At 41.0% G+C, this 26797-nt stretch overlaps 1 protein-coding gene across 1 annotated transcript; it reads right to left on the bottom strand.

The window, feature by feature from the left end:
• Positions 1-11618: 11618 nt before the first annotated feature.
• Positions 11619-18963, bottom strand: FPR3 (formyl peptide receptor 3). The gene is made up of 2 exons (XM_017503881.2): positions 18714-18963; positions 11619-13034 (listed from the first exon to the last, which is right to left on the bottom strand). Exon 2 carries the CDS (start codon positions 13022-13024, stop codon positions 11966-11968), a length of 1059 nt encoding a protein of 352 aa, XP_017359370.1. The 5' UTR covers positions 13025-13034; positions 18714-18963; the 3' UTR covers positions 11619-11965.
• Positions 18964-26797: the final 7834 nt, after the last annotated feature.

Here is a 26797-nt window from a genome sequence, read left to right as displayed (position 1 = left end):
CACCATGTTGACCAGGATGGTCTCGATCTCTTGACCTCGTGATCCACCTGCCTCGGCCTCCCAAAGTGCTGGGATTACAGGCTTGAGCCACCGCGCCCGGCCACAATCCCTTTTTCTTTAACGATAAATGTCTAATGTATGTAATCTCCTGCCTTAAATATCTAAAAAAGATACACAATATATGAGTGAACTTCATCAGTGCTTGAGGAGTAAAGGACTCAGGATGACTTTCCATGAGAGAAAGGAAACAATGAAATGAGCCTTAGGATTGCCCCAGCTTAGTGCCTGGAGAATGTTTCCAGTCTGCAGCATTGAGAGGAGAAACCCAAGCAGATCCCAGCCATCTCTCTGAATTGAGACAGTTTTGGGTTTGAGGAATTTAAGGTGGCCCAAATTCTTGAGTTGGATTACTGGGGAAGAGCTGCACTCAGAATTGAGAGTTCTGTTGTTTCCCCCACAAGCCTTTGAGTCATAATCAGCACATGTATATGAGGAAACCCCCCCCCCCCCCGGTTGGAGGAAGAACTATTGGAAATGAACAGGCAGAAAAATCCTTGGATGCTACACAAGGTTGGGAGTAATCGGCATTTCCACCAGCTGGAATGGAAATGCCTCCAAACATTTGGAGAATTACAGTGGACCTTAGGAGTGTTGCTTTTATGGGTGGCTCAGATTTGCTCTATATTAAAGGCTGCCTTGAGCCCGCCTCACAAAACATACATACAAGCTACAAAAAGGCCAAACTTTCCAAGTTTTTAGCAGTTTTCCGGACAGAGACTAATAAATAGAAAGCCATCTGTCAGTAATTGACCATGTCTGGCATCCAATCAAAAAACTTACACAGGTGTGCAAAGAAGCAGGAAAATACAACCCCGTAACATGAGGAAAACTCAGAGACCTAGAAGTGACACACTGATATAGCAGGAAAGGATGTTGGAAACAGATGCTATAAATGTCCCATATGTTCAAGAGGGCTGAATAAAGTGAATTATAAAAGTTATAATTTACTGAGGGTTCCCCTCCACCTGAACAAGGGAGAGATGAAGCTTGGTCTAGTTACTGGAGCCAATGCTCCTAGGTTGTTCAGCCTCCCAGGGAGGGACCAGAGGAGGCAATTGGGACCAGGTTCTCTGAGGGAGAAGCAAGCACTGCTGAATTTGTGGAGTGTCGTCTACCCCATGTTTAGCCTCTCTTTGCCTTTTCTGGGACCTGAGACTTCTGAGCAGGGCTGCTAAGCTTCCTGGGAAGTGTAATTTGGGCATGGGCAGTGCCTAAGACACCTGTGCTGGGCTGTTGAGGTTTCTGGGAAGTACAGTTAGGAGGCCTAACAACTCTTATTCTAGTTAGCGGCTGGTATGTCTTGACTGTTTAGCCCCAGTAGGGGTTTCTGGTACACATCTGCCTTTGGCCATTTTTCTCCACGTGAGTGAATTCTATCTGGGTGTTCAAGGCAGTTGAAGAGGTAACAGAACCTTAGCCAGTGCTTGCTGGGGCTTCTTTAGGCAGCATTATGAGGCAATTGGCCTTGGGCATATCAATTCTGAGCTCATCTGGCAGTTCTGCTTTGCCTGGGGCAGACTTTGGTAGGTCAGACCCAGTCAGTTCTTGGTGAGTCTGCCCTGCTGTGTGGCTGAGGTGGGAAGCAGTTCTTGTTCTTCTTGCTCTCATGGGCCAGATGGATCCCATGTTGGAGGCTGGGGAGGGGACTCAGGGCATGGGTCTTACTTAACCTTACTCTGCTGACTCTCCTTTTACACCCCAGATGAAACATTTCTAGGTGTGTAGGTGTCGGTGTGTGCTATGGAGTATCCAGAACTGCTCTATTAACAACTGCATCAGTGTTAACAGAAAGCTTCTAGAGCAGTATCTACAGTGAAGTGCTTTAAGGACTAAGTCAGCAACTTTTCAACTTCTAAGTGGGAAGATGATTTATGTATAAAGAAATTCGACAGACTTAAAAACCTAGCAACTCCTGGTACACAGATTTACAGATTCTACCCACTTTGTCTTGATTCCCAGTTTAGAACTTGGGTCTGTAGATTCTAGAACCTTCCAGAAATCCATTATCAGTTCCTCCACCAGAAGTTGCCTGGCTCTGATCCCATGCAAGGGAGAAGATAGTCCAGGTTCTCGTTGCCTTTTTCTGTTTATATTTAGGGGTGGAGGTAGAGGACTGGAAATTCCTCATTGGTCCTGATTAGTCTGACCTCTGAGGGCTTTTTCCAACCTTAGCTTTGTGCTTTTAAAAAGTTGTGCTTCATTAAGAGAGGGAAATTTAGTAATTGTCAATTCTGATGGCTGGGCCCCTCTCTGAAATGTCTCCTTTACTCTTGGCAAGAGATCTTTTGCAAAAGGTTCAGAATCAGAAAAGCCAACAGCTAGATCATACCTTAGAAATGAAGCTTTTTCCTAAGAACAGAAGAAAATGATAAAAGCCATGATGAGGCTTTGTTTCTTACTTTTGCCTTTCTCTACAATGGATTTGCAAGGCTTAATACAAATAACTATTATATGAAAATACACACATTTCTAATTTAAAAATTTAGGGAAAACCAAACAGAAACCATAAAATCAAGGTTCAGACAAAGGTAGAATGAGGAAATGTAGCTTCATGCAAAGTACATTAAGTTTGAATACAGGTGAATAAATATGTAAGAAGGAAGGAAGGTATGATGTACTTAAATTGTTTCTGATAGTTGTTTTTTTTTTTTTTTTTGAGACAATCTCACTCTGTTGTCCAGGTTGGAGTTCAGTGGCATGATCCTGGCGCACTGCAACCTCTGCCTCTTAGGTTCAAGTGATTCTCTTGCCTCAGCTGCCTGAGTAGCTGGGATTGAGGTGTGTGCCACCACACATGGCTAAGTTTTGTATTTTTAGTAGAGATGCGGTTTCACCATGTTGGCCAGGGGCCTCAAACTCCTGACCTCAGGTGATTTGCCCACCTTAACCTCTCAAAGTGCTGGGATTATTAGGCGTGAACCACCATGCCTGGCTTGTTTCTGATGTTTCTGGCATCAATAATGTATTAATTTTCTGTTGATGCCAAAACAGATTCTCACAAATATTTAGCAGCTTGAAACAACACATTTATTATCTCACAGTTCTTTAGGTCAGCCTGGGTGACATAGTAAGACCCTGCCCCTATTCCAGTACTATTTTTGCTTGCTTTGTAAGTGACTAGAAAATAAATAATTTATTGTGTATTCTCGAAAAGCTAGAAGAGAGGATTTTGAATGTTCACTACACAAAGAAATGATAAATGTTTTAGGTGATGGATATGCTAATTTCCCTGATTTGACTATTATACATTGTATACATGTATCAACACATCACTCTGTATCCCTTAAATATGTGCAGTTATGACATGTGAACTAATACCAGAAGAATACACTGTACCCCTAACCGTTAATCTAAACCATCATCAGCCCTGACTACTTCCCAAAATTACAGCTTCATAAAACCAAGTCAACTTCTTGGAATTTCTGTGGGCACAAACAGTAGGCATGACAAACTAAACATTCTGAAAACAATGTCTCCAATTCTCCTATTCCCTGACCTGCCCCTTCCTTCGTTTTCTTTTAGGAATCAGAGCCATTGTCCTCTCATTTGATGAAGTGCCAAGTCTAAAATTTATTATTGATTTTTCTCTCATTTGGTAACCAAAATCCAAGTGCTTGCTGATTTTATGTGCCCCAAGAATCACCTCCAGTGCTGCCATGCTCATACAGTCCCATGCCATCTCTTGCCTGGGTGCCTGAACTAGCTTTCACAGATAACTCACTCTCTCCATGAACAGAAGAAAAAATGGCTTTTTAAAACACAGTCAACAGAGATACTTCCAACAGTGATGGCAAAAAAAGAGACCAGATTTATGCTGCTACCTTAAACAACTGAAAATCTAGGGAAAATGGGAAAGAATGGTTTTCCGACACTGGACAATGGATAGTATAGCATTGCAATCTCCAAAAAGGGGAAATAAATAAGATGATCCCTGTGATTGCTCTGCTTACTGACTTGAGAGAGTTTGCAGGCCACAGTGCACTAGGGGAAACACAGGTAGAGCCCAATAGATTCTTTGAAATGAGTTTGAAATGAGAAGATAAAGTTGGGAGTTGGGAAGAACAAGGCAGAGTTCAAAGATTAGTACTGAATAAGAGAGTACTGCAGACAGAATATGATTAAGACATCAATTCTTCCTGAAGCAAATCCATAGATTCAAGGTGATTCAAATTAAAAAAACATTAACAACCTAATTCTAAAAATTTATATGGAAAGGCAAAGTAACTAAAATAGCCAAACTACTTTTGAAAAGGAACAACATTGAAGTACTCATGCCTCCTAATATCAAGACTTGCTATTAAGCTAAAATTATTAAGACAGTGTGATATTGGCTGAAGGGTAGACATACAGACCAATGGAACACAAAAGAGTCCAGAAATAGATCCACACACAATATAGTCAGTTAACTTTTGACATAAGTAAAACAGTCAATGAAGAAAGAATATTGTTTTCAACAAATGGTACTGGTATAATTGGAGATTAAAAAATAATAACAAAAAAGAAACTCAACCTAAGCCTTACATTCTTTGCAAAAGATAATTAAAGATGGATTATAGATTTAAATGTTAAATGCAGAACTACTGAATTTTTAGGAGAAAACATTAAAAAATGTCCAGGACCAAGAGCTAAGCAAAGAATTCTTTGACATGACACCAATAGCACAATCTGTAAAAAAGGAGTAAGTTGGACTTCATAAAAATGACAAATTTTTACTTTGAAAGTTATGGTTCGTTAGCTAGGCATGGTGGCTTGTGCCTCTAGTCCAAGCTACTTAGGAGGCTGAGGCAGGAGGATCGCTTGAGCCCAGGGGGTGGAGGCTGCAGTGAGCCAAGATTGTGCCACTGCACCCCAGCCTGGGCAACAGAGTGACACTTTGTCTCAAGAAGATAAAAATGAAAGTAATGGTTAAGCTTTAGGCTCAATAAATTAAAATAATAAAAAAAGAAAAGAAAAACAGAGCTCTGCATCTTTTAATGGCTACCAGACTTTTAACTCAGGCTTAACAAACCCTGCTGTATCTGGCTCAGACCTCATTTTCTGGTTACCCACTCTTTTACACTCTTACTGAAAAATGACAGATGAATGTGGAGGCTGTTGCAATAGGTGAGGAAAAAGAGAGCCATCAAAGGCCCTCAGACAGATGAAGGATGAGAGAAGGGAGGTGGTTTTGTGATTGACAGAAAGGTATGATGAATGCTGTGAAAAGAACTAAAATAGTTGATGAACTAGACTGGAGAGTGCCTGAGAGGCTGTGCTATCTTAGGGACTCAGAAAACAAAAATATTCTGAGGAGGTTATGTTTAAGGTGAGATTAGAATTACGTGAACTGCTCACGTGAAGTTCAAGAGGAAGAATATTCCAAGCAGGAGAGCAGTTAGTACAAAGATTCTGAGATAAGAATGAATTTGGTATGTTTGAGAAATAAAGATATTACTAGTGTAATTACTAACGTCATAGTAGATGGGAAAAACACTTTTGAGGAGGAACATCAGCAGGACAGGCAACAGCCAGATAATATGAGGTTTTGGGAGTCAGATGTTTTTATTATTGGCACAATGGGAAGCTGTTGGAGGGTGTTAAGAGAGGGGCATGATCATATTTACATTAGAAAAATTTGGCTGTTGTGTAAATAATTGATTGCTATGGAGCAAGAGTGAAAGTAGAAAGATTAGGAAACTAATGTAGTGGTCCAGATGGTGGTGGTTTGAAGTCATGTGGTAGTAGACAGGAAAGAAACGCACAGATTTGGTCCATGTTTTTGACATAGAGCCAATGGGATATGGTGATGGATTAGATTAAAAGAATCAATAGCTCATGCCTATAATCCCTGCACTTTGCGAGGCCAAGGCAGGCAAATCACTTGAGATCAGAAGTTCGAGACCAGCCTGGCCAACTTGGTGAAACCGCATCTCTACTAAAAATACAAAAATTAGCCAGGCGGTGTGGCATGTGCTCGTAATCCCAGCTACTTGGGAGGCTGAGGCAGGAGAATTGCTTGAACCTGGGAGGCGGAGGTTGCAGTAAGCCAAGATTGTGCCACTGCACTCCAGCCTGAATGGCAGAGCAAGTCTCTGTCTCATTAAAAAATAAATAAAAAGGAATCAATAATTACTTATATATGTGACTTAAGACATTTGATAGAGGGTAATGACTTTTCCTAAATTTAGAAGAAGTGGAGAGGATTTGGCAAGCAACCGTTCTGGGGGAATCAAATTGTTAGTTTTATTTTGATGATGCCCTGTAGGTTTTCAAGTGGAAATGCAGTCTGGACTTCTGAAGAGAAGTTGTGGATTATGATGGATGTTTAGGGGGAGTCATTAATATACAGATGGGATTTCAAGTTATAGGAACACATTACCTAGGATGACTGCATTGAGATAAATAGATGAGGAGGGTCTAGAATTGAGCCTTCAGGTACACCAACATTTAAAAGTCAGAAAAGAGCCAGTCAAGGAAATTGAGAAAGAGAAGTCACTGAGGTAGGAAGAAAACCAAACACATATGATATCTCCAGGAAAATTATATATTTTAAAGTAAAAGGGGTGTGGACAACTGAGTCATGTATGCTTAGGGGCCTAAGATTCCCATCATTATCAGATAAGCATATATAATTTAGATTTATCCCATTGGATTCGTAGGGAAGCACCAAATGTCTGAAATTGCAGTGCATCAGCATGGCAAAGGATGTCACTGTTGTCCTTGATAAGGGTAGTCCCAAGTGCAGTAATCAAGATACGAACCCATTTAGAATGGATTCTGGAGAAAATGTGAAATAAGGAAGAGAATAAACTGGAAGTGACCCTTGAGTTTGCTGTCAAGGAGAGCAGAGAAATTGGTTGTAAAGTTCAGGAGGATGTGTGTGGTACAAGAAGTTTTTAAGTTTTCAGTTAGTAGATTAGAGAACATATGTATATGCTGATGGCAGAAACACAAAAAAGAAAATTTGATGATGAAGACAGACCATTTCCATTTCTTCCACGCAGTTTCTACTGATTTCTATTAATGCTTTATCTTTCCTGTTTTTTTTTTTTCTTTCTTTTTAACACTGTAAACATATGCTGTGTCAGTCAGGTTTCTACCCGATAAATAGAACTGAAAATAGATCATAGACTTCAATGTAAAAGACAAAACTGTAAACTCCTAGAAGATAACAGGAGAAAATCTAGATGACCTTGGGTTTGGCACCCTGTTGTTTTGACCTTACAAATCATTACCAAAAATTTTTGAGGGGTGAGCTCCATTTGTACTGGCCTTGTAGGCAGCTGCTTCCCTTTTGAGGGTGCCCCACTTGACCTTTGAGTGGCTGGTGGGGACAAGGAGTGATAGCAGCAAGGAATATAGCAACCAAGGAGGTACCTGCCTCAGCAGCACTTGCTCTTGCAAGGTGCAAGGGACTCAGGCAGGTGCAGTTGCCATATCACAGGTTACATTTAGCTGACTTGATCCTTTCATACTGCCTCTCCTTTATCAACACAGCAAAGCCCAGCATTTTATCATCTTTTCTGACTTCACTATGAAGGAATTGCTGCTGCCCAGGAGCCTGGTATTCTGTGGCTCTTTCATCAGTGAGATGGAGGTAGAGTTTCATCATACTGGCCAACTCACTCTGGCTGGAGACCAGAACTTTGCAACTTATGCCCAATACAGGCCAGACCACTATCAAGACCCCATGTAACAAGAGCATCATATATAGCTCAAGGGACAACATGCCCTCGAGTAGTGGCCCATCACCAGGGGCCTGACTGGAGAAAGAGTGACTTCTGTTCCATAGTGAAACATTCTCGTTACAGTGAAACCTGCCCTCCAGGAGCTACAGGGGAGCCTGAAGGTTCAGAGTCATCTGTATTTACCAGAACTTCTGGAGAGTCCCCAAGGCAACGCCTGACAACAGCAGTACTATGTTGCACAAAGCAGCAAAATCTAAAACCAGCACGCAGTAATGCCATCCCAGACCGACCAGGCTTGATACAGGAAGTTAGTGATCCATCCATATGGACACACATTGGGAAGTGTTTCTTTGTGGTAAGTGTCCCGTACCTTAAAGCAAAACAAAAAACTCAGCTTCCTGAACCCACAGTATATCATAATGCAATGGGAATTGAGACTCCACAATGAAAACTCCTAGTGAGAAAAAGAAAAATGAAGAGGATGCAGCAGGCACTGTTCTACTGCAATTAACCAAGGCCATTGAAAAAGAATAGTAAAAATCCCCTATCCCGGCAGTGGAGGAAGTCTCTTAATTAGTCCATCTGGAAGTCTTGGTTCTCCTATCCAGAGGTTGTATACTGTTATTCTTGGCCTTTCCCTCTTGCCTTTTGTCCTTGTTCCTTCTTTTCTTTTCTCTCTCTCTCTTCGTTTCCTTTCCTTTCCTCTTTCCCTCTTTCGCTTGTCTCTTTCTGTCTCCTAGGCTAGAGTGCAGTGGCACATTCTCGGCTTACTGCAACCTCCAACTCCCAGGTTCAAATGATTCATCCTCAGCCTCCCAAGTAGCTAAAATTACGGGTGTACCACCATGCCTGGATAATATTTGTGCTTTTAATAGAGATAGCATTTCACCATGTTGCTCAGGCTGATCTCGAACTCGTGACCTCAAATGATCCATCCACCTTGGCCTCCCAAAGTGCTGGGATTACAGGCATGAGCCATCATGCCCAGCCTTGTTCTTTATTTTCTATGGCTACACCTTAGTTGGGCATTTAAGAGTATACACCTCCTGTGAACTTTAAAGCATTTTTAGGAGTCAAACATGCAAATAAAATGCACAAACTACTCTGCCTTGGAAATGCAAATAACTTTAGGGGAGACATTAAGGAAAGGGAGAAGGAAATTAACAGAGTCAAGCAGTGGGGTGAGTGAGAACGTTGATAACAGGACTGCCTGATATACATGTTGAGTAGTGTCGTTTGCCATCGCATCAGCAAAGTATGTTATACAATACAGAAATGACAATTTCTGAATGTTTATGTGCAGAAAGCAAGGTAAAGGGCTGAGTTATGATTTATTTATTTGAATAAAAAGTCATTAGGCAATGGTTAGCCAGAGTATTTTACATAAGCAGAAACTCAAAATCAGAAATGTTCATGAAATTGTAAGCCGGCTGGGAGTTTACAAATACTGTGAACATGAGGGTGGGAATTTACTAGACCTGATTCATATTATGAGGGCTGGAGATAATTTGGACTGGACATTAAGTGATGCTATTGTTTATCAATGCTGTAAACATTTATTGGATGCCTGTCATGTATCAGACACTATCTTATATGCAGGAGATTGAAATCCATCAGCAAACAATATAGACCAAAACCCCTACCCTCAGATAGCTTACATTCTCATTACTTGAAAGAAACATACCAAGTACCGTACAATTGCACTGTTTCATGACAATAAATGAAACCACAATTGCAAAGATTTTGACAGTGAGAGAAATCTAACATGGTTGACTTTTTCCTGCTTTTAGCCTCAAAGGTTGTCTTGTCTTTTCTCACTCCTGTCTGTAGGCTAAGATAAGCAGGTGAAGAATTTAGTTTATAGTTTAACATGGAAGCAAGGATGATAGTAGGCCTTCCCTAACAAACACCCTCCTTGCTCTGGGACTGAAAAGTAATGAAAGGCCCTGAGATTAGGATTAATTCAAGGGGTCTGAATTCTGCTAAAATGTAGAATTATAGCTTCTATAATCCCTTACTGCCCACACGTCATGTGGCCAGAGACCCCTGGGCAGGAAGGGCCAAGATTTGTGACTTTCCCAATTGCTTCTATAGGTAACACCTCTATTGTAGAACCTAAAAATTAGTCTTTTGAGATGTTTTTCAGACTTGCATACTAGCAATGACTCATGACTCAAGTGGTCCTGTAACCCCCTCACTCCAAGGCAGACTCAGTGCATGAGGACCACTTCCCACTTTCCTATGATTGCCTCCCCAACCAGTCAGCAGCACCCATTCGCTCCTCGCCACCAAACTGTCTTTGAAAAACCATAACCTCTCAGCTGTGAGGAAACTGATTTCAATGATAGCTTCAGTTCATCCATGTGGCCAGTATCATTTTAATTAAACTCCTTCTTTACTGCAATACCACAGTCTCACTGAACTGGTTTTGTCTGTGCAGCAGGCACGAAGAACCCACTGGGTGATTACATAAGCTTCGTAGGTGGGATGAAATGGCCGAATTCCTTGAATTTGAAAATCGCAGTTTACCAAAAGTGACCAATGTGAAAAAGAAAACTGCCAGGCCTAATAATTGTTGAAGAAATTGAACCTGTATTTAAAAGCCTTCTCAAAAAGCAAACCCAAGATCCAGTTGGCTTCACTAGCAAATTTTTCTAAATGTTCAAAAAAGATATAATACCTGAGGTTAGAATCAGAAAATCACTTCCAGACTCCTTTCAGGAAAATGTAAGTTTGATGTAAAAGCTAACAAGAACAGTAGAGAAAAGTGAAATAACAGAGCCATCTCTACATGAACATAAATACAGAAATTCTAAACAAATCTGTGAGACAGATGATAAATGTTGAAAAGCTATCATGAGCAAGCATGGTTTATTTCAGAAATGCAAGGGTAGTTTAACATATAAATTCATCTAATTTATAATCATGTAAATGAAGGAATAAAAATAATATGATTATGTTAATATTTATAGAAATGTCATTTAATAAAATTCAATATTCATTTATGATTTAAAGAATAAAATAAAACTCTTAACTAAGAAGAAACCTTCAACAGTCTAACTTTAAAAGGAGAAAGCTCCAGGAAGCCTACAGCAAACATTTTACTTAATGGTAAGATAAAGGTTTTTTTTTTTTTTTTTTTCCAAAAAAAACACTGTCTCATCTGAGCCTTACAAATCCCCTCACTTTTTCTCTCCTCTCGTACTCTTTTTCCCACTTCCACTTAGGATATAGGCTGAGGTCCAGAATGAAAAATGACACCTACAGTGGCCTTATTGTCTACATTGTCTACTTCTTACCCTTAAATCATGGGGTACAGAAGTATTTTCCCTGAGGAAACACTTGAGCCACTCATCCTGGAATGCCTCAATGTGACCAAGGTTAAATGAAGTTAGGACTGGGATTAGGGTATCTGGTATTAAAATCTATGTTGGTTTTAGCCCATGGTTTCTGCTTCATAACTACCACAGCCTTTGCTACCGTCCTATGTTACAATGTTGGGCATATTAGGCCTCAGGAAACAGAATCTCTCTCCTCTCCTTCATCTACCCCAAATCAGGACTCTAATCTTCTCCCACCTCTCTAATTATGGGTCTTAAGACTCTCCCCAGAGAGGGTCCTATATAGTATGCACTGGGGGAAAGAATGCCGACATCATGAAGCTTCCATAAAAACCCGAGAGGACTGGACTTGGAGAGCTTCATGATAGGTGAACACATGGAGGTTCTTGGAGGGTGGTGCACTCAGGGAGGGCATGGAACCTGCATATCCGTTCTCCCATACCTTGCCCTGTGTGCCTCTTCACCTATATCCTTTGTAGTATCTTGTATAATAAAGCAGCAAGCCTACATAAATGTTTGGCTGAGTTCCATGAGCCACTCTAGCAATTAAATGATTTCTCTGAGTTCCATGAGCCACTCTATCCCCGAAGAGGGGCTGGTGGGAACCCCATATTGAAGCTGGTTGGTCAGAAATTTCAGAAGCCTGGATTTGTGACTTGTGTCTCAACTGGAGGAGCAGCCTTTTGGAATGAACCCTTATACCTGTGGGATCCGATACTAGCTCCAGGTAGATAGTGTTGGAATTTAATTGTAGGACACCCAGCTGGTGTCTACTGCTTGGTTGTGGGGAAAACCCCCACACATATGATACAGAAGTCCTCTCTTATGTTGGTGATTGTGGTGGTGGTGTGAGAGTAGAAGAAACGCAGGGTAGAGAGCTCAAAAGTACCCCCAACCTCACACTGTTTGTAACTCTGTCTCCTCAGGAGGTGAAGCAGGATTGGCGTTTCTGTTGCTACTCTTGGCTAAGTCAGGGCCCTCGCTCAGGGCCCTCTCCAAAATAGTGGGCAAGGAGCGAATCAGTCTTTCTTGGACGTTACGACCCATGAAGACGTAGAGAATTGGGTTGAGGCAGCTGTTAAAAAAGGCCAAGGAACTTGCTGGGTTAACCAGGGCAACAACGATTTTGTATTTGCCATTGAACAGTATCTCTTTGAGCCAGACTGCCATTAGAATGCCAATTACTTCAGAAGGGAACCAACAGATGAAGAAAGAAGCCACCACAGCAGTGAGGACCCGTAACGGACGGCTGGATTTAATCATACGCTTCTTGTGAATTTTCGCACAGATGATCCCATAGCAGACTGTGATGATGGACATGGGGATGCTGAAGCCAATAATGAAGTGGAGGATCACATAGACCTTGACCATGTTAATGAACACGTTCAAATTCTCTGCAACAGTGTCAAGCCAGAATGCCATGTTAAAGATACAGTATGTGTCCCCATTCTCAGTACTTGTAGTCCAGAAGATAAAATTTGGTAAGGTAAAGACTATGGCAACAATCCAGAGTCCCATGATCACTCTCTTGGCCAGACTCATGGTGCGGTGGTTCATGGCCCAGACTGGATGCAGGACACAAATACAGCGGTCCAGGGCAATGACAGTGATCAGGTAGACACTGACATAAAGGTTGATGTCTGCCATGACGTGAACTAACTTACATAGGAACCGGCCAAAAGGCCACTTTTCTCCCATGGCGACTGAGACCGTGCGGAATGGTAGGATGGCACTGAAACAGAAGTCAGCAAGGGCCAGGTTCAGGTAACAGATGGTGCTGACTGTGCGTTTCATCCGGAATCCAGCCACCCAGAGCACAAACCCATTGCCCAGGACCCCGAAGACAAAGCTGACTCCATGGAATAGCAATGAGAAGATCCACAGAATGGTGTAGCCATCAGGCGCAGGGAGCATCTTCTCAGATTCATTCAGAGGGATGGAGAAGTCGGTTTCCATCTTCCCACACCTGAAACATGAAACATTTCAGCAATGGCCATTTCTCAGCTGTAGAACCATCTTACAGTACAATTATTCGTTAACTTTCACTATAGCACCTCCCCCACCAGGAGACCCACTCCAGTGAGCCTTTTTGATAGTCACAGCATGAAATTGGCACTCTCTTGGAGTTCCTTTGGGAAAGGTTAGTACTCCATATTCCCACCATTATTAATATGCATTCCACCTATCAGGCTGATTACTTTACCAAGAGTTAAATTAAAGGGCTCTATCCAGCAGCAGAAATACTAAACTCAGAGTGTATGGACAATGGAGAATTGAGCAGAGGCTGTTTCAGTATCGTAAGGAAGGCACAAGACTCAGAGTCGGAAGGTTCATGTCTGGTCTCTATCACTGAATGCAAACATGCTGGCAAGGTCTGCAAACTTCTTTCAGCCTCATGCTCTCCCAGTCTCTTAGCTCCTGTCCCTCCCACTGTGAGGACCCTTGACCTATTTTTTTAGGTGATATTTAATTTAAAGTTTTAGGGTTTGGGTTGAGTTCATAGCTGAAGAGGATTTTGAACCATTACCAGTAATAGGTAGACATATATTATGTGCGTGGTGGCTCATACCTATGATATCAGCACTTTAGGAGGTCAAGGCGAGCAGATCACTTGAGGTCAGGAGTTGGAGACGGACCTGGCCAACATGGTGAAATCCCATCTCTACTAAAAATAGAAAAATTAGCCATGTTTGGTGGCAAGAGCTATAACTATAGCTACTTGGGAGGCTGAGGCAAGAGAATGGCTTGAACCCGGGAGGCAGAGGTTTTAGTGAGCCAAGATCGCACCACTGCACTCCAGCCTGGGCAACAAAGCAAGACACCATCCTCCAAAAATAAATAAAGCCAAAATATATCCTATAGATTCTGTGCTAGAAGAAGTGAACAAAGAGGGCTGTGTATCTACTTTTTCCCGGACTGTTTTTCATTGTCTCTTCTTGATACAAAGTTCTCTGTTTGGGATGCAGTGAATTAGCATTCATGTTATATATCTTCAAGGTCTGTGGGATAAACAGAATGAGCATGAATCTTTAGCTCATATTTGTGGGGTTCTTATCAGAGACTATTTTTACTGTGTTAATTGATACATATGGGTAGTAGTTTGGTCTACATAATAGCTCGGCAGTGTTCATTATTTGTCGTTTCCATAAGAATGAATCAATATTGAGAGCAATTGTGAAATCTGCTGATCACTTAAATAGGAAATAGTAGACAAACATCTTTAGTTCAGCTTAGTCTGACTTCTAAGCCTTTTCTCTATGCAACAATTTTGACAGATATTGCCAGTAACGCCCCCTCCCCCAACCAAATAACTGTTCCTCATTTCTTCTCTGCAAATCAAATTGCAATGTTGTTCAGATACTCTTTGGAGAAGGTTTCCCTCCACCACCTTTGCAGGTATATCTTGGTTTTCTAATTTGTGCTAACTAGAATTCCTTTTGCTTTGCAAAGGATCGTTTATTGGTGGACACATGACTAAATTCGGGGCAATTACACTATGCGAAGGTATCCTGGGGTGTTTCTGGTATCTATTTCCTTGCTTTTAAGAAACGAAATCACAAAATTATAGTCCCTGCCTCTGCAGCAGGTCACATGGGAAGCTGTTGCATCCAACTCAACCCAAAGGTCTCTGTGACCCCTGCGCCTTTGCCACTTGTCCAAATTTGCTTATACCGTGGTCTGTGGGCTTTATCACAAACATCCAAGGTATTTGTTAAAATGCGTATTCATGAACCCCCCCCACAACCCCCCACCCTGCTTGAGTCTCTCTGTCTAAAAACTACAATGATTTTTATGACCATGAAAATTAGAGCTGGGCTATCCAGCCTCTCTAAAAGCAGCAATTATCTAGCACTTGTTCACATCTAATACCCGTAATAACATTGTGGGGCAGCCATCGTTACCCCTTTTTAGCCAGAGGGAATTCATGGCCTAGGGGTTTTAGTAGTTTTTTTCAGCGTCATTTCCAGCCAGTCCGGGGGGGCAGCGAGATTTGAAATTCAGGATGAGCAACTTCAGAGCCACTACCTTTGCAGCTCTACAGTGCTGCATTTGAAAGGAGTTCCCCAAAGATTTCCAGGATATGGTCATACCCTAGTGTCATGATTTTTTCCTTCTTTCCCTTTCTCTCTTCCTATTCTTCCTGTCATTACCAATAACTTTCACTGAGGCCTGTCATGGGACATTGTGTAATGTAGCTCAAGGTTTCTCAATCTTGGCACTACTGACATTTGGGGTTGCATAATTCTTTGTTGTGGGGGACTGTTCTGCACACAGTAGGATATTTAGCAGCACCCCTGGCCTCCATCCACCAATGCTGGTAGCAACTTCCCCTTCAGGAGTGACAACTGAAAGTGTCTGTAGACATTGTCAAAGGTCCTGGGGGAGGCAAAATTCCCCCTAGTTGAGCATCACTGTTATAAAGAGCACTGGGCTTTGGGATAAGTTAGATCTCTACTCTTGTCTTTGGCACCTTGCCAATATGAGTGCTTGGTCAGTGACATCTCTCTGAGCCTCAGTTTTCTCCTCTGCAGAATGAGGACAGTTTTGTGGTGAAGTCTAACTTTGAGGTGAGGATTAAGTGAGATTAGACATGGATCTAGGCTAGACTGAGTGAGTCTATGACAAATGGGAACTCTTGGTCCTCACCAGGCTGTGTGCTATGTCATGGGGCTTACCAGGCCATGCATTATGAAATTCAAGGTCAGGACAAGAACGATGTTCATGGGAATAATGGCTACGATTTACGAACATTACCCACATGCCAAGAGCTTCTCCTTTAACCCTAACAACTCCTCTCACAGCCTCTGCGGTTGGGATGTATTAATATGTGTAAATACTGAGCACACCCTGAGACATGGTGAATATTGACTAATGTTAGTTATAATTAGTACAACCATTGTACAGATGAGGAAGTTGACTTACACTGGTTACATTAATTATTTAAAGCCCCCAGTCAGAAAGGGGTAGAACCAGAGTTGGAGCTCAACTGGACTGATTTCAACAGAATTGTATAGTTAATGCTCTCCCATTCCCTAGTTCCTCAACAGACTCAGATTTTCTCTACCCACTCTCCAAATATCCTAGAAGGCATTCAGAAGGTATGATGTATCAAGAATCTCTAAGTCACTTGGAAATGTTGACACAAGAGGGAAAGATAAGTGTCCAGTGACAGGTGGGGATGGACCAAGAAGACGATGTTGTAGAATTTTGGATTCACCCTAGTTATAAAGTGGGGAAGAGAACCGTGGATCAGAGATTATACCTCTACTGATTATGAGGGCTGCTGTTTGGTGAGGTCCCAATGTGTGTCAACCAATGTATATTTTATTATTTCTAATTATAACATAATTGTTTTGGGACAAATATCGTTCTTGTGTAATCCATAGGAAACCACGGCTCAGAGAGGGGAAGTGACTTGCTCAGTGTCACAGTTATTGAGAGGCACATCTGGATGTATGATTACAGGTTTCAAATGGAAACTCAGCACTTCCTTGTTAGCATCTGTGCTTCTCCAGCACATGTGATTTCTCATGCCTTAAAATAACATTCAGCCCTTCTGCTTTATCCTCAAACTAACCAACTTCCTCTACTATTCCACGCTCAGCGAATGGCCTTGTCTGATATTTTAATGAGAAAATGGCAACAGTTAGATGTGCATTTTTTAGCCCTTTCTCTCCTAACCCTCAATTTACCTGCCCTTGTTATTGTGAATAAAGACGGCTTCTTCCCAGTGACTTCCCTCTTCGCATTTGCTTTCCATCCCACTCTCTCTCATCTTCCCAAGAACTTTGCCCTTCTGTTTTCTGCTGAAAACAAACCCTCAAGATTTTATTTCTACTACACCATTCTTATTATCACATAAACATTCTTCTATCCCTTCTCTTTAAAAGAAAACCAATCTTGGCCCATACTTCTTTCTAAGCTTCTACCCTATTTCTTTAAGAGAAGTGTTTTCTGTAAAGAGAATTCCTAGACAAACTTTAGAAATGGTGATCTCTAATTGCTTGCTTTTTTTTTTTTCCTCACCTCACCTGCTCTGCTGAATCCATTTTGTATTGACTTCAGTCCTTAGCTCTCCAGCTAATGTGCTCTCCTAAGGATGCATGTGTCCTCCAGGCTACCAAATCCAGTGGGCCTTTCTGAGTTTTTATCCTGATGTTCCAGTGACATAGGACCCACCAGATCTTTCTCCTTCTTCAAACACATTTTTTTCCGTATCATAAGATGTATACACAATCCACTCTTGGTTGTCTTTACAGCTCCATTGGCCACCTCTTTTCAGTCCAATTCACGGTGTTTTCTGGTCTAAATTTCTCTAAATTTAGGGTGTCGCACACTCTATAGGTGATGTCATCACAGCTTAAAGTACCATCATCTCATCTGAATTATTAGCATTGGCCTCCTTTGGAGCTCTAGTCTCATATAATCAATTGACTTCTTGATATCTCCCCGTGGGAGTCCCATGGACTCTCCACACCTAACGTTGCCTAAACCAAACATTGTTTGTCCCTTCCTCCCAAACCTGCCACTCTTCCAATGTTCTGTATCTACTTGGAGCTTAAATATTCAGTTATTAAAGCTCTAAATCTAGAACTCACCTTTCATTTTCCTTACCACACAATACAATCCAAGTCCTGTTTATTCTATCTACAGAACATGCTGAATGCACAGCCGGAGCCATCTTCATCTCCACTACCCGTGCCCATGGCCCTGTCAGGCTTGGATATTTGCATAGACCTTGCAGATAGCTTACTCCTTTTCCTGCTGTTCCCTAAAGTCCAGACACAGAAAAAGTATATTTGAAAAGGAAAAATAAGGCAATGGTGTTATTCTTCTCAGCACTCTTCTATAGCTTCCAAATTTCTAACTCACACTTCTCAAGTGCCCTGGGATCTGTCTTGTGTATCTCCGTACCTCATCTCTGCACTCTCACCTGACACACTGTGCTGGGCCCATGGTGGACTCTTTGATTCCTTGACCATGCCAGCTCCTCACCATCTCAGGGGTCTTGCTTTCTCTCTTCCGTCCACCTACTACGATCTTCCTCTTGAGCTTTCCACACCTGGCTTTTTCTAAATATTTATATTTTTTAGCTTAAATATTTTGTTCTCAGAGATGCCCTCTTGACCCATTTGCAAAACAGCTGCCCCAGCCTATCTCACCAGATGCTTTTCTTACTTGTTCATTCGTTAATTTTTTTATCCTAAATGCTTTCTCCATTAATAGGTAAACTCCACAACTAGCACCTTCTTTCGATGCCATGTCTCTAGCATAGCACTGTCCAATAGAAACATAATGTGATCTGTAAACACGGGCCACATATGTGTATTATAATTTTCAAGTAGCTGTGTGTAAACAGAGTGGGAAACATTAGAGAAATTAACGTCAATAATATATTTTGTTGAATCCTACATATCAAAAATGATATTAGCACATGTAATCAGAGTAAAAATTATCAATGAGCTAACTGGCATTCTTTTTCATACTAAGTCTTAGAAGATAAATGCATTTTATATCTGTAGCATACTTCAGATTAAATGAGAAAAATAGCAAACACTCAAAAGCTGTATTTGGCAAGTGGATACCTCAGAGCAAGCATTCCAACAATAATTGGCAATTGTTAAATTGCCAGACCCCAACTTACCACCAGCTGAGTTCCTTTCCTTGTGGCCAGTTCCTGGCTTCCTGTTGAGCAACACCAGCTCTAAGGATTTGTCAAAAGACAAAATTACAGTAAATTTAGTGTAAAGTTTATGTTGGCTTTATTTGTAATTCTAGAATTTGACAACATCTAATCCCTTAAAATAAAATGTGTGTATTGATGAGTAGAACAGAGAAGTTTGGTTTTATAGGGAGAGGAGGGCTAAAGAAAGCAGAAACAAAGAACAAAAAGCTGAATGGTCATTTTAAAGTTGCTTCTTCTGCACCGGGAATAAGGAAACAATAATGATAAAAACAAAACAAAACAAAACAAAACAAAAAACCCAGATTGACTGACATGGTTACTTAGGTTACTTCTTTAGTAAGGCTTAAAGCAGAGGCATTTTCATGCCTACTGAAAGTGACCTGTTTGGGAATTTGGCTATTTTCTCTCTCTCCCTCTTTATGATTTCTTGGAAAGCTGGATAAACAACTTAGTTTTTGATTTGGTGGCATAGAACTTTAGTCTGAGTGACTCTATTTTGGTTTTGTTTGTTGGGTGTAGTACAGTAGCTCAGTTTAAACCAATGATGTCCTATGGTTTTTACATAATAGCCTTCAGCAGAGACTTTGCTGAAGGACAATGGAGCTGAAATCAATCCAGTGACAGAAACTTAGAGTTTCTTACCATTCCCAAAGGACGCCTTGGAGATGTCATCAAACTACTTGTCGTAAAAACCTGTGTGTCTGAATGTTCCTTCACCTCTAACCTTCTGTGGGAGACTGGAGTTCATCCCTCCAAATAATAAGAGTCAGGGAATCTGAGAGTCCAGGCCCTTTCTTCTTCAGAGATTCAGGAAAATGAAAGAAACAATTACCTAGGTGAGAAGAAAGAGAGGAAAGGAATAAACAAAGATGCACAATTAAGCAAAAACTCACTTCTCTGTTTACACACATACGTCTAACAGCATATGTGTGGGCTTTTTTCCAAACAGAGCAATTCTCCAATTCTCTGGAGACACCACTGTCTGTCCTACAATTAAATTCAGTTCTGACGCTAACTGGAGCTGGCATCAGATCGCACAAGTTAAAGGACTCACTCCCACAAGACTGTCCTCGCTTCAGACACCAATCCAAGCCCCACGTGGCCACCTGTACTTCTCACTGATGGGCTATAAATCAGGGGTTCCTATGACCCCCTCCTTAGGTTTGATAATTTGCCAGAATGGCACACAGAACACAATAAATCAGTTTGCTTTCATTTACTGGTTTATTCTAAAGAATACAGCTTAGGACAGGCACGGTGGTTCATGCCTATAATCCCAGCACTTTGGGAGTCTGAAGTGGGTGGATCACTTGAGGCCAGGAGTTCGAGACCAGTCTGGTCAATGTGGCAAAACCCTGTCTCTATTAAAAATATGAAAATTAACCGCATGTGGTAGCACATGCCTGTAATCCCAGCTACTGAGGAGGCTGAGGCACGAGAATCATTTAAACCCAGGAGGCAGAGGTTGTAGTGCTCTGACATCATGCCACTGTACTCCAAGCCTGGGCAACAGAGTGAGACTCGTCTTTAAAAAAAAAAAAAAAAAAAAAAAGGCTGGGCGCGGTGGCTCAAGCCTGTAATCCCAGCACTTTGGGAGGCCGAGGCGGGTGGATCACGAGGTCAAGAGATCGAGACCATCCTGGTCAACATGGTGAAACCCCGTCTCTACTAAAAATACAAAAAATTAGCTGGGCGTGGTGGTGCGTGCCTGTAATCCCAGCTACTCAGGAGGCTGAGGCAGGAGAATTGCCTGAACCCAGGAGGCGGAGGTTGCGGTGAGCCAAGATCGCGCCATTGCACTCCAGCCTGGGTAACAAGAGCGAAACTCCGTCTCAAAAAAAAAATAAAATAAATAAAATAAATAAAACTCTTTATTTAAAAAAAAATGGAAACAAAAGAATACAGCTCAAAAATCATCAAATAAAGTAGATTCATAGGGCAAGTATATAGCGAGGATGAGGTTAGGTTGGTACACTTTGTAAACCCCACATTCCTAAAGTTGTGATTGCTTTATTATAACTTACCTGCTATGATGTGAATGTCTGTTTCTCCCCTCCCCAGATTTGTATGGGCAATTCTAATCTCCAAGGTGATGGTATTAAAAGGTAGCCGTTTTAGTAGGTGATGATGTTATGACTATTCTGCCCTCATAAGTAGGATGAGTGCCTTATAAGAGTCCTATGGGCACTGGTCTGTCCCTTGCACCATGTGAGGACTCATAGAAAGCACTGTCTGTGAGTAATGACCGTCAGCAGATGTTGAATCTGCTAGCACCTTGACCTTGGATTTTATAACCTCCCAGAACTGTGAGCAATAAATTTATGTTGTATGTCTGTGTGTGTGTGTTTGTTTTGAGACAGAGCATCACTCTGTCACCCACGCTGGAGTGCAGTGGTATGATCTCGGCCCATTGCAGCCTCCACCTCCAGGGTTCAACCAAGTTCCCTACCTCAGCCTCCCTAGTAGCTGGAACTACAGGTATGCCACCATGCCCTGCTAATTTTTATATTTTTTGGTAGAGACAGGGTTTAACCATGTTGGCCAGGCTGGTCTTGAACTCCTGACCTCAGGTTATTCACCCGCCTCAGCCTCCCAAAGTGCTGATATTACAGGCATGAGCCACCATGCCTGGCTGAAATTTATGTTGTTTATAAATTACCCTGTGTAATAAATTTTGTTGTAGTACCTTGAATAGGCTAAGAGACAAATTAGTCTAAATGACCGTAATGTGTGTATCAAGTAACTCTTCTTGGAGGAGGATGTCCTCAACGTAATGCTGTATCTGTGCTCATGGAGATTGTGGATGTCATTAAGCTCTTGTCTGCAAAGCTTGTGTGTGATGACAAAGCTATGAGGGCACCCCTAGGTAGCCTGGAAAGGTGTATTGTGTTTCTTCAGTGGTGGAGGCAACTGTAGCTGAGGGTCTGTAGAAATAAGCACTTAACAGAACATGCTAGCCAAATGAATGAGAACAAAATATTTACCAGTTCTTGATTGAATAGTATTAGCAATTTTTAATAATATTGTTATGTATGGGGTCCCTGATAGATGGGACTACCTCCTTAATGCTTGTGGTCATCCATCATAAGGGACTCTTTATGATATTTTCTATTCTCAGATATGAGAACAGGAAGCACTTTGGGCTGATAAATGGAGACACAGCATGGATAGTCACCATTTTATTTTGTTTTGTGTAACAAAACTTAATTATTGAACGCCATGTTTCACCCTACATTGGGCCATATTAACTGTCTTAACTGGGGGACTAAGTGATCCCCTTTTATCAAGCCAATCTCTAAGTGCCAACAACTTACTTTAATTTTAATGTATTATTTATTATGTATACCTCCAACACAGAGCAGCCTGCCGCCAACATAGGCTATTTTAGAACAATAGGTATGACTATGGGTAATTTAGGCAAGGCTGTAGTTAAAATGAGATATGCTTACTTTTCAAAACGGTATATGTAGTTGTCTTCTCAAGACGATAAGGGCAGAGTGTGTAAATTCAGTGGGATCCTCATGTGTAACTATAATTTGAGCCCTAATATTAAGTCCATAAATTTTTGTCAATTTGAGCATTTTTGCTGTTGTTGGAGTTAAGTTAGTACCTATGTTGTAAAGGCACAAAACCAAATCATGCCTTTTTGTCCTTTAGTTATATAAATTTTTTAGTATACAAATTAATATATGAACTCTCAATCAAATCAAATTGTAAAATTTTTGTTTTGATGTAGTTATATATTAAATGGACATTATTCATCTATTTGTCATATGTTTACTTTAAAACATTGTGTGTGTGTATATATATATATATATATATGACATATTTAATTTCCTTTTATCACCCCTCTTTTAAAAGTTGGTTCATAAATCAGTAAGTATTCTAGAGCTAGGATTATGTTTCCTAGATCTGGATTCTGCTCAGTACTTAAATTTAAAGCTCCTCTTTTTTTTTTCTTGGACTTGTGGCTTAGAACTGGAAACTATGTCAAGGATGACTGAGCCCTGTGCCTCATATGAGAAAATTAAGTTTGTGTTCAGACTGGATGCTGAGGCAACAGACCCTTATAAACATTCACTGCAGTGAGGAAGGGTGATGAACGTTGGGGTAGGCAGCTGTCAGCCTCGGCCAGAATTATGCCTTTGGGTACTCAAGATCCCTTCACACTATTCTCCCAAACAGAGAAGTAGCTCCATCCTTCCCAAGGGTTACATTCCCAACATTTTATGTTGAAGTTTCTTTGTGGTATGTGTCCCATAACTTAAAAGAATACTCAGCTTCGAAGCCCCAATATACCACGTTGCAATGAGAATTGGGAATCCACAATGGAAATTCCTAATGAGGAGAAGAAAAATGGGGAGAATGTAGCAGGCACTTTCTACTGCAATTAACCAAGGCCAGTGGGAAAGAAAGGTAAGAATTCCCTGTCCTGGCAGTGGAGGAAGTCTCTTAGCCCATCCAGAAGCCCTGACTCTCCTATCTAGAGGTCACACACCGTCCTTCATGGCTCCTGACTTTCTCTCTTGCCTTTTTATCTTGTTCCTTATTTTCTATGGCCACAACTTAGTGGGCATTAAAGAATATACTTTTTTTTTTAATTGAAAGCATTTATAGGAGTCAAAAGTGAGAATGAAATGGGCAAACTGGCAAACTGCTCTGCCTTGGAAATGCACAGAACTTTAGGGGAGGCAGGAGGTAAAGGGAGAGGAAATGAGTAAGTGAAACAGTGGGGTGAGTGAGAACGTTGATAACAGGACTGCCTTATATTCATGTTGAGTGGTGTCTTTTGCCATTGCATCAGGAAAGTATGTTATACAATACAAAAATGACACTTTCTGAGTGTTTATGTGGAAAAAGCAAGGTATAGGGCTGAGTTATGAGTTGATTTATTTAAACACAAAGTCATTAGGCAGTGGTTAGTGAGAGTATTTTATTGAAGTGGAAACTCAAAATTTAAGGTGTTTATGAAAATGGAAGCCACCTGGGAATTTGTAAATATTGTGCACATGTGTGTGAGAATTTAGTAGATATGATTTAATTTCATGTTATGAGGGCTGGAGATAATTAGACATAACAAATGTTTTTCACTTAAATATCTAGGTGACACTACTATTTATCGATTCATTAATTCAGTATTTATTGAGTGCCTACCACATGTCAGACACTGTTTTACACATGGGGGTGAGGATCCATCTGCAAACAATACGGACTGAAATCCCTGCCCTCAGATAGCTTACATTCTTCTTGTATGAAAAGAAACATATGAAGTTTATATACAGTTGTTATCCCACTTCATGACAATAAACCTCATAGTTCGGATGAAATGGCCAAATTTCTTGAAAATAATAGTTTACCAAAAGTGAAAGATATGAGGAAGGAAACTGAACAATCTAATAATTGTTAAAGAAATTAAATCCATATTTACAGTCCTTCCCAGAAAGAAAACTCAAGACCTAGTTGCCTTCATGTAAATGTTTTTAAAAAGTTTTTTTAGTAAACACTTTTTATAAATGTTGATGCCAGAAACAGTGGCTCACTCCTATTTTCCCAGCACTTTGGGAGTCGGAGGTGGATGGATCACTTGAGGTCAGGAGTTCAAGACCATCCTGGCCAACATGGTGAAACCCCGTCTCTACTTAAAATACCAAAAACTTAGCCAGACATGGTGGCGCATGCCTGCAATACCTGCTACTCGGGAGGCTGAGGTATGAGAATCACTTGAACCCAGGAGCCAGAGGTTGCAGTGAGCTGATACCATGCTATAGCACTCCAGCCTGGGCAACAGAGTGAGACTGTGTCGCAAAAAATTTTTTTTGAAAATTAAAAGAAAAAAATGTTAAAGTGTAACAGTGTTTAAAAAGATATAATACTATAGAAGAGAATCAGAAAATCACTTTCCAATTCCATTCAGGAGACTATTATAAGTGGATGTAAAACCTAACAAGGACAGTAGAGAAAAGTGAAACAACAGCCATCTTTACATAAACATAAATACAGAAATTCTAAACAAATCTAGGAGATCAAGTACAAATATATAAGATACATTATGAGTAAGCATGGTTCATTTCAGAAATGCAAGGGTAGCTCAACATTAAAGAATTCATCAATCTAATTTGTACTGTTGTAAATGAAAAAATAAAAATAATCATGTTAATATTGGCAGAAATTACATTTGATAAAATTTAACATCCATTCATGATTTAAGCAATACAAGAAGAAAACTCATAAAAGGAATAGAGGATACCTTCAATAGTCTGATTAAAAAGAGAAAGATGCCTGGCGTGGTGGCTCACGCCTGTAATCCCAGCACTTTGGGAGGCCGAGGTGGGTGGATCACGAGGTCAAGAGATCGAGACCATCCTGGTCAACTTGGTGAAACCCTGTCTCTACTAAAAATACAAAAAATTAGCTGGGCATGGTGGCCCGTGCCTGTAATCCCAGCTACTCAGGAGGCTGAGGCAGGAGAATTGCCTGAACCCAGGAGGCGGAGGTTGCGGTGAGCTGAGATCGCGCCATTGTACTCCAGCCAGGGTAACAAGAGCGAAACTCCAGCAAACATTATACTTAAGGGTAAAGTAATTAAGTTCTCCCTTTAATACATACTATCTCATCCAAGCCTTACAAATCCCCACCACTCTGTTTTCTCGTAGTTTTTTTCCACTTCCACTTTCCCCAGGGTGAGGTCTAGAAATTAGAAATGACACTCACAATACCCTCATTTTCTATTTCTTACTCTCAAATCAGGGGCTGCAGAAGTATTTTTTCCTGATTAAAAACTTGATCCACTCATCCTTGAATGGCTTAACAGGACTCAAGGGTAGATGAAGCTGGCATTGGCATGAGGGTGGGATGAGAAAAAGCTAAAAAGTATCCCTGACCCCCTCCTCACATTGCCTGTACCTCCACCTCTGCAGGAGGTGAAGCAGTGTTGGTAGCTCTGACCCTGGTCTGGGCTGAATCCTTGGTCAGGGCCCTCTCCAGAATGGCTGGCAGGGAGTGGATGGGTCTCTCTCGGAAGTTACGGCTCATGAAGACACAGAATGTGTGGTTGAGGCAGCCTCAGCAGCCCATCTACTGTAGTCATTCATCATAAGGCATCTTTATGACTTTTTTTTTTAGATTTGGGAACATGAAGAACTTTTGGGTTGCTAAGTGGAGATGTAGTGTCGATAACCACTCTTATTAATTAGGTTTTATATCATAAATTGTAATCCTTGAAGGTGCTGTTTCAACTTCTATTGGGCCATAATAAATTAACTGGGGGACTAAGGGGCCCCATTTGATCAAGCCAATCTGTAGGTGCCAAAAGCTTACTTTAATATTAATTTATTAATTGTGTCACAGAATCTATGTTCAATGTAGAATATTTTAGAACAATGAATGTATGATTATGGGAAATTTAATCAACACTACAGATAAAGTGAGGTCTCAATTTTCAAAATTTCAGTTAGCTTCTCAAGATTATGGGGTAGAGTAAGTAAATTTAATGGGATCCCTATGTATAACTATAATTTGAGTCCCACTATTAAGTCCATACAATTTTGTCAATTTGTGTGGCTGGAGTGCAGTAGCACGATCTCGGCTCACTGCAACCTCTACCTGCCAGGTTCAAGCAATTCTCCTGCCTCAGCTTCCCAAGTAGCTGGGATTACAGGGACCTGCCCCCATGCCCAGCTAATTTCTGTACTTTCAGTAGAGATGGCCAAGCTGATCTCGAACTCCTGATCTCAGGTGATCCGCCCACCTCGGCCTCCCAAAGCGCTGGGATTACAGGCGTGAGCCACCTTGCCCTGCAGTTAATGGTAGAAGTTAAGTGAGAACCTATGTTGTAGAGGAACAAAAGCCAATCAGTGTCCTTTTTGTGTTTTTGTTACATAAACTTTTACCACAAAAATTAATATATGGATTTTGAATTTCCAGTCAAATCAATTTATAAAACTGTTTTGATTTGGTTATATATTATATATACATAATTTATCTATTGTATATTTACATTAGAATTTTGTATGCATATACAATGGATTTAATTTCCCTTCGTC

Source organism: Cebus imitator, unplaced genomic scaffold (assembly GCF_001604975.1).
Source record: "Cebus imitator isolate Cc_AM_T3 unplaced genomic scaffold, Cebus_imitator-1.0 Scaffold316, whole genome shotgun sequence".
In the NCBI taxonomy this organism is placed as follows: domain Eukaryota; kingdom Metazoa; phylum Chordata; class Mammalia; order Primates; family Cebidae; genus Cebus; species Cebus imitator.
The sequence above is the reverse complement of the archived record's forward strand: the minus strand, read 5'-3'. Positions and strand labels throughout refer to the sequence as shown.

Coding starts and splice junctions, on each gene's coding strand:
- FPR3 (XM_017503881.2), bottom strand. CDS start 13,024: ATGGAAACCGACTTCTCCATCCCTCTGAATGAATCTGAGAAGATGCTC.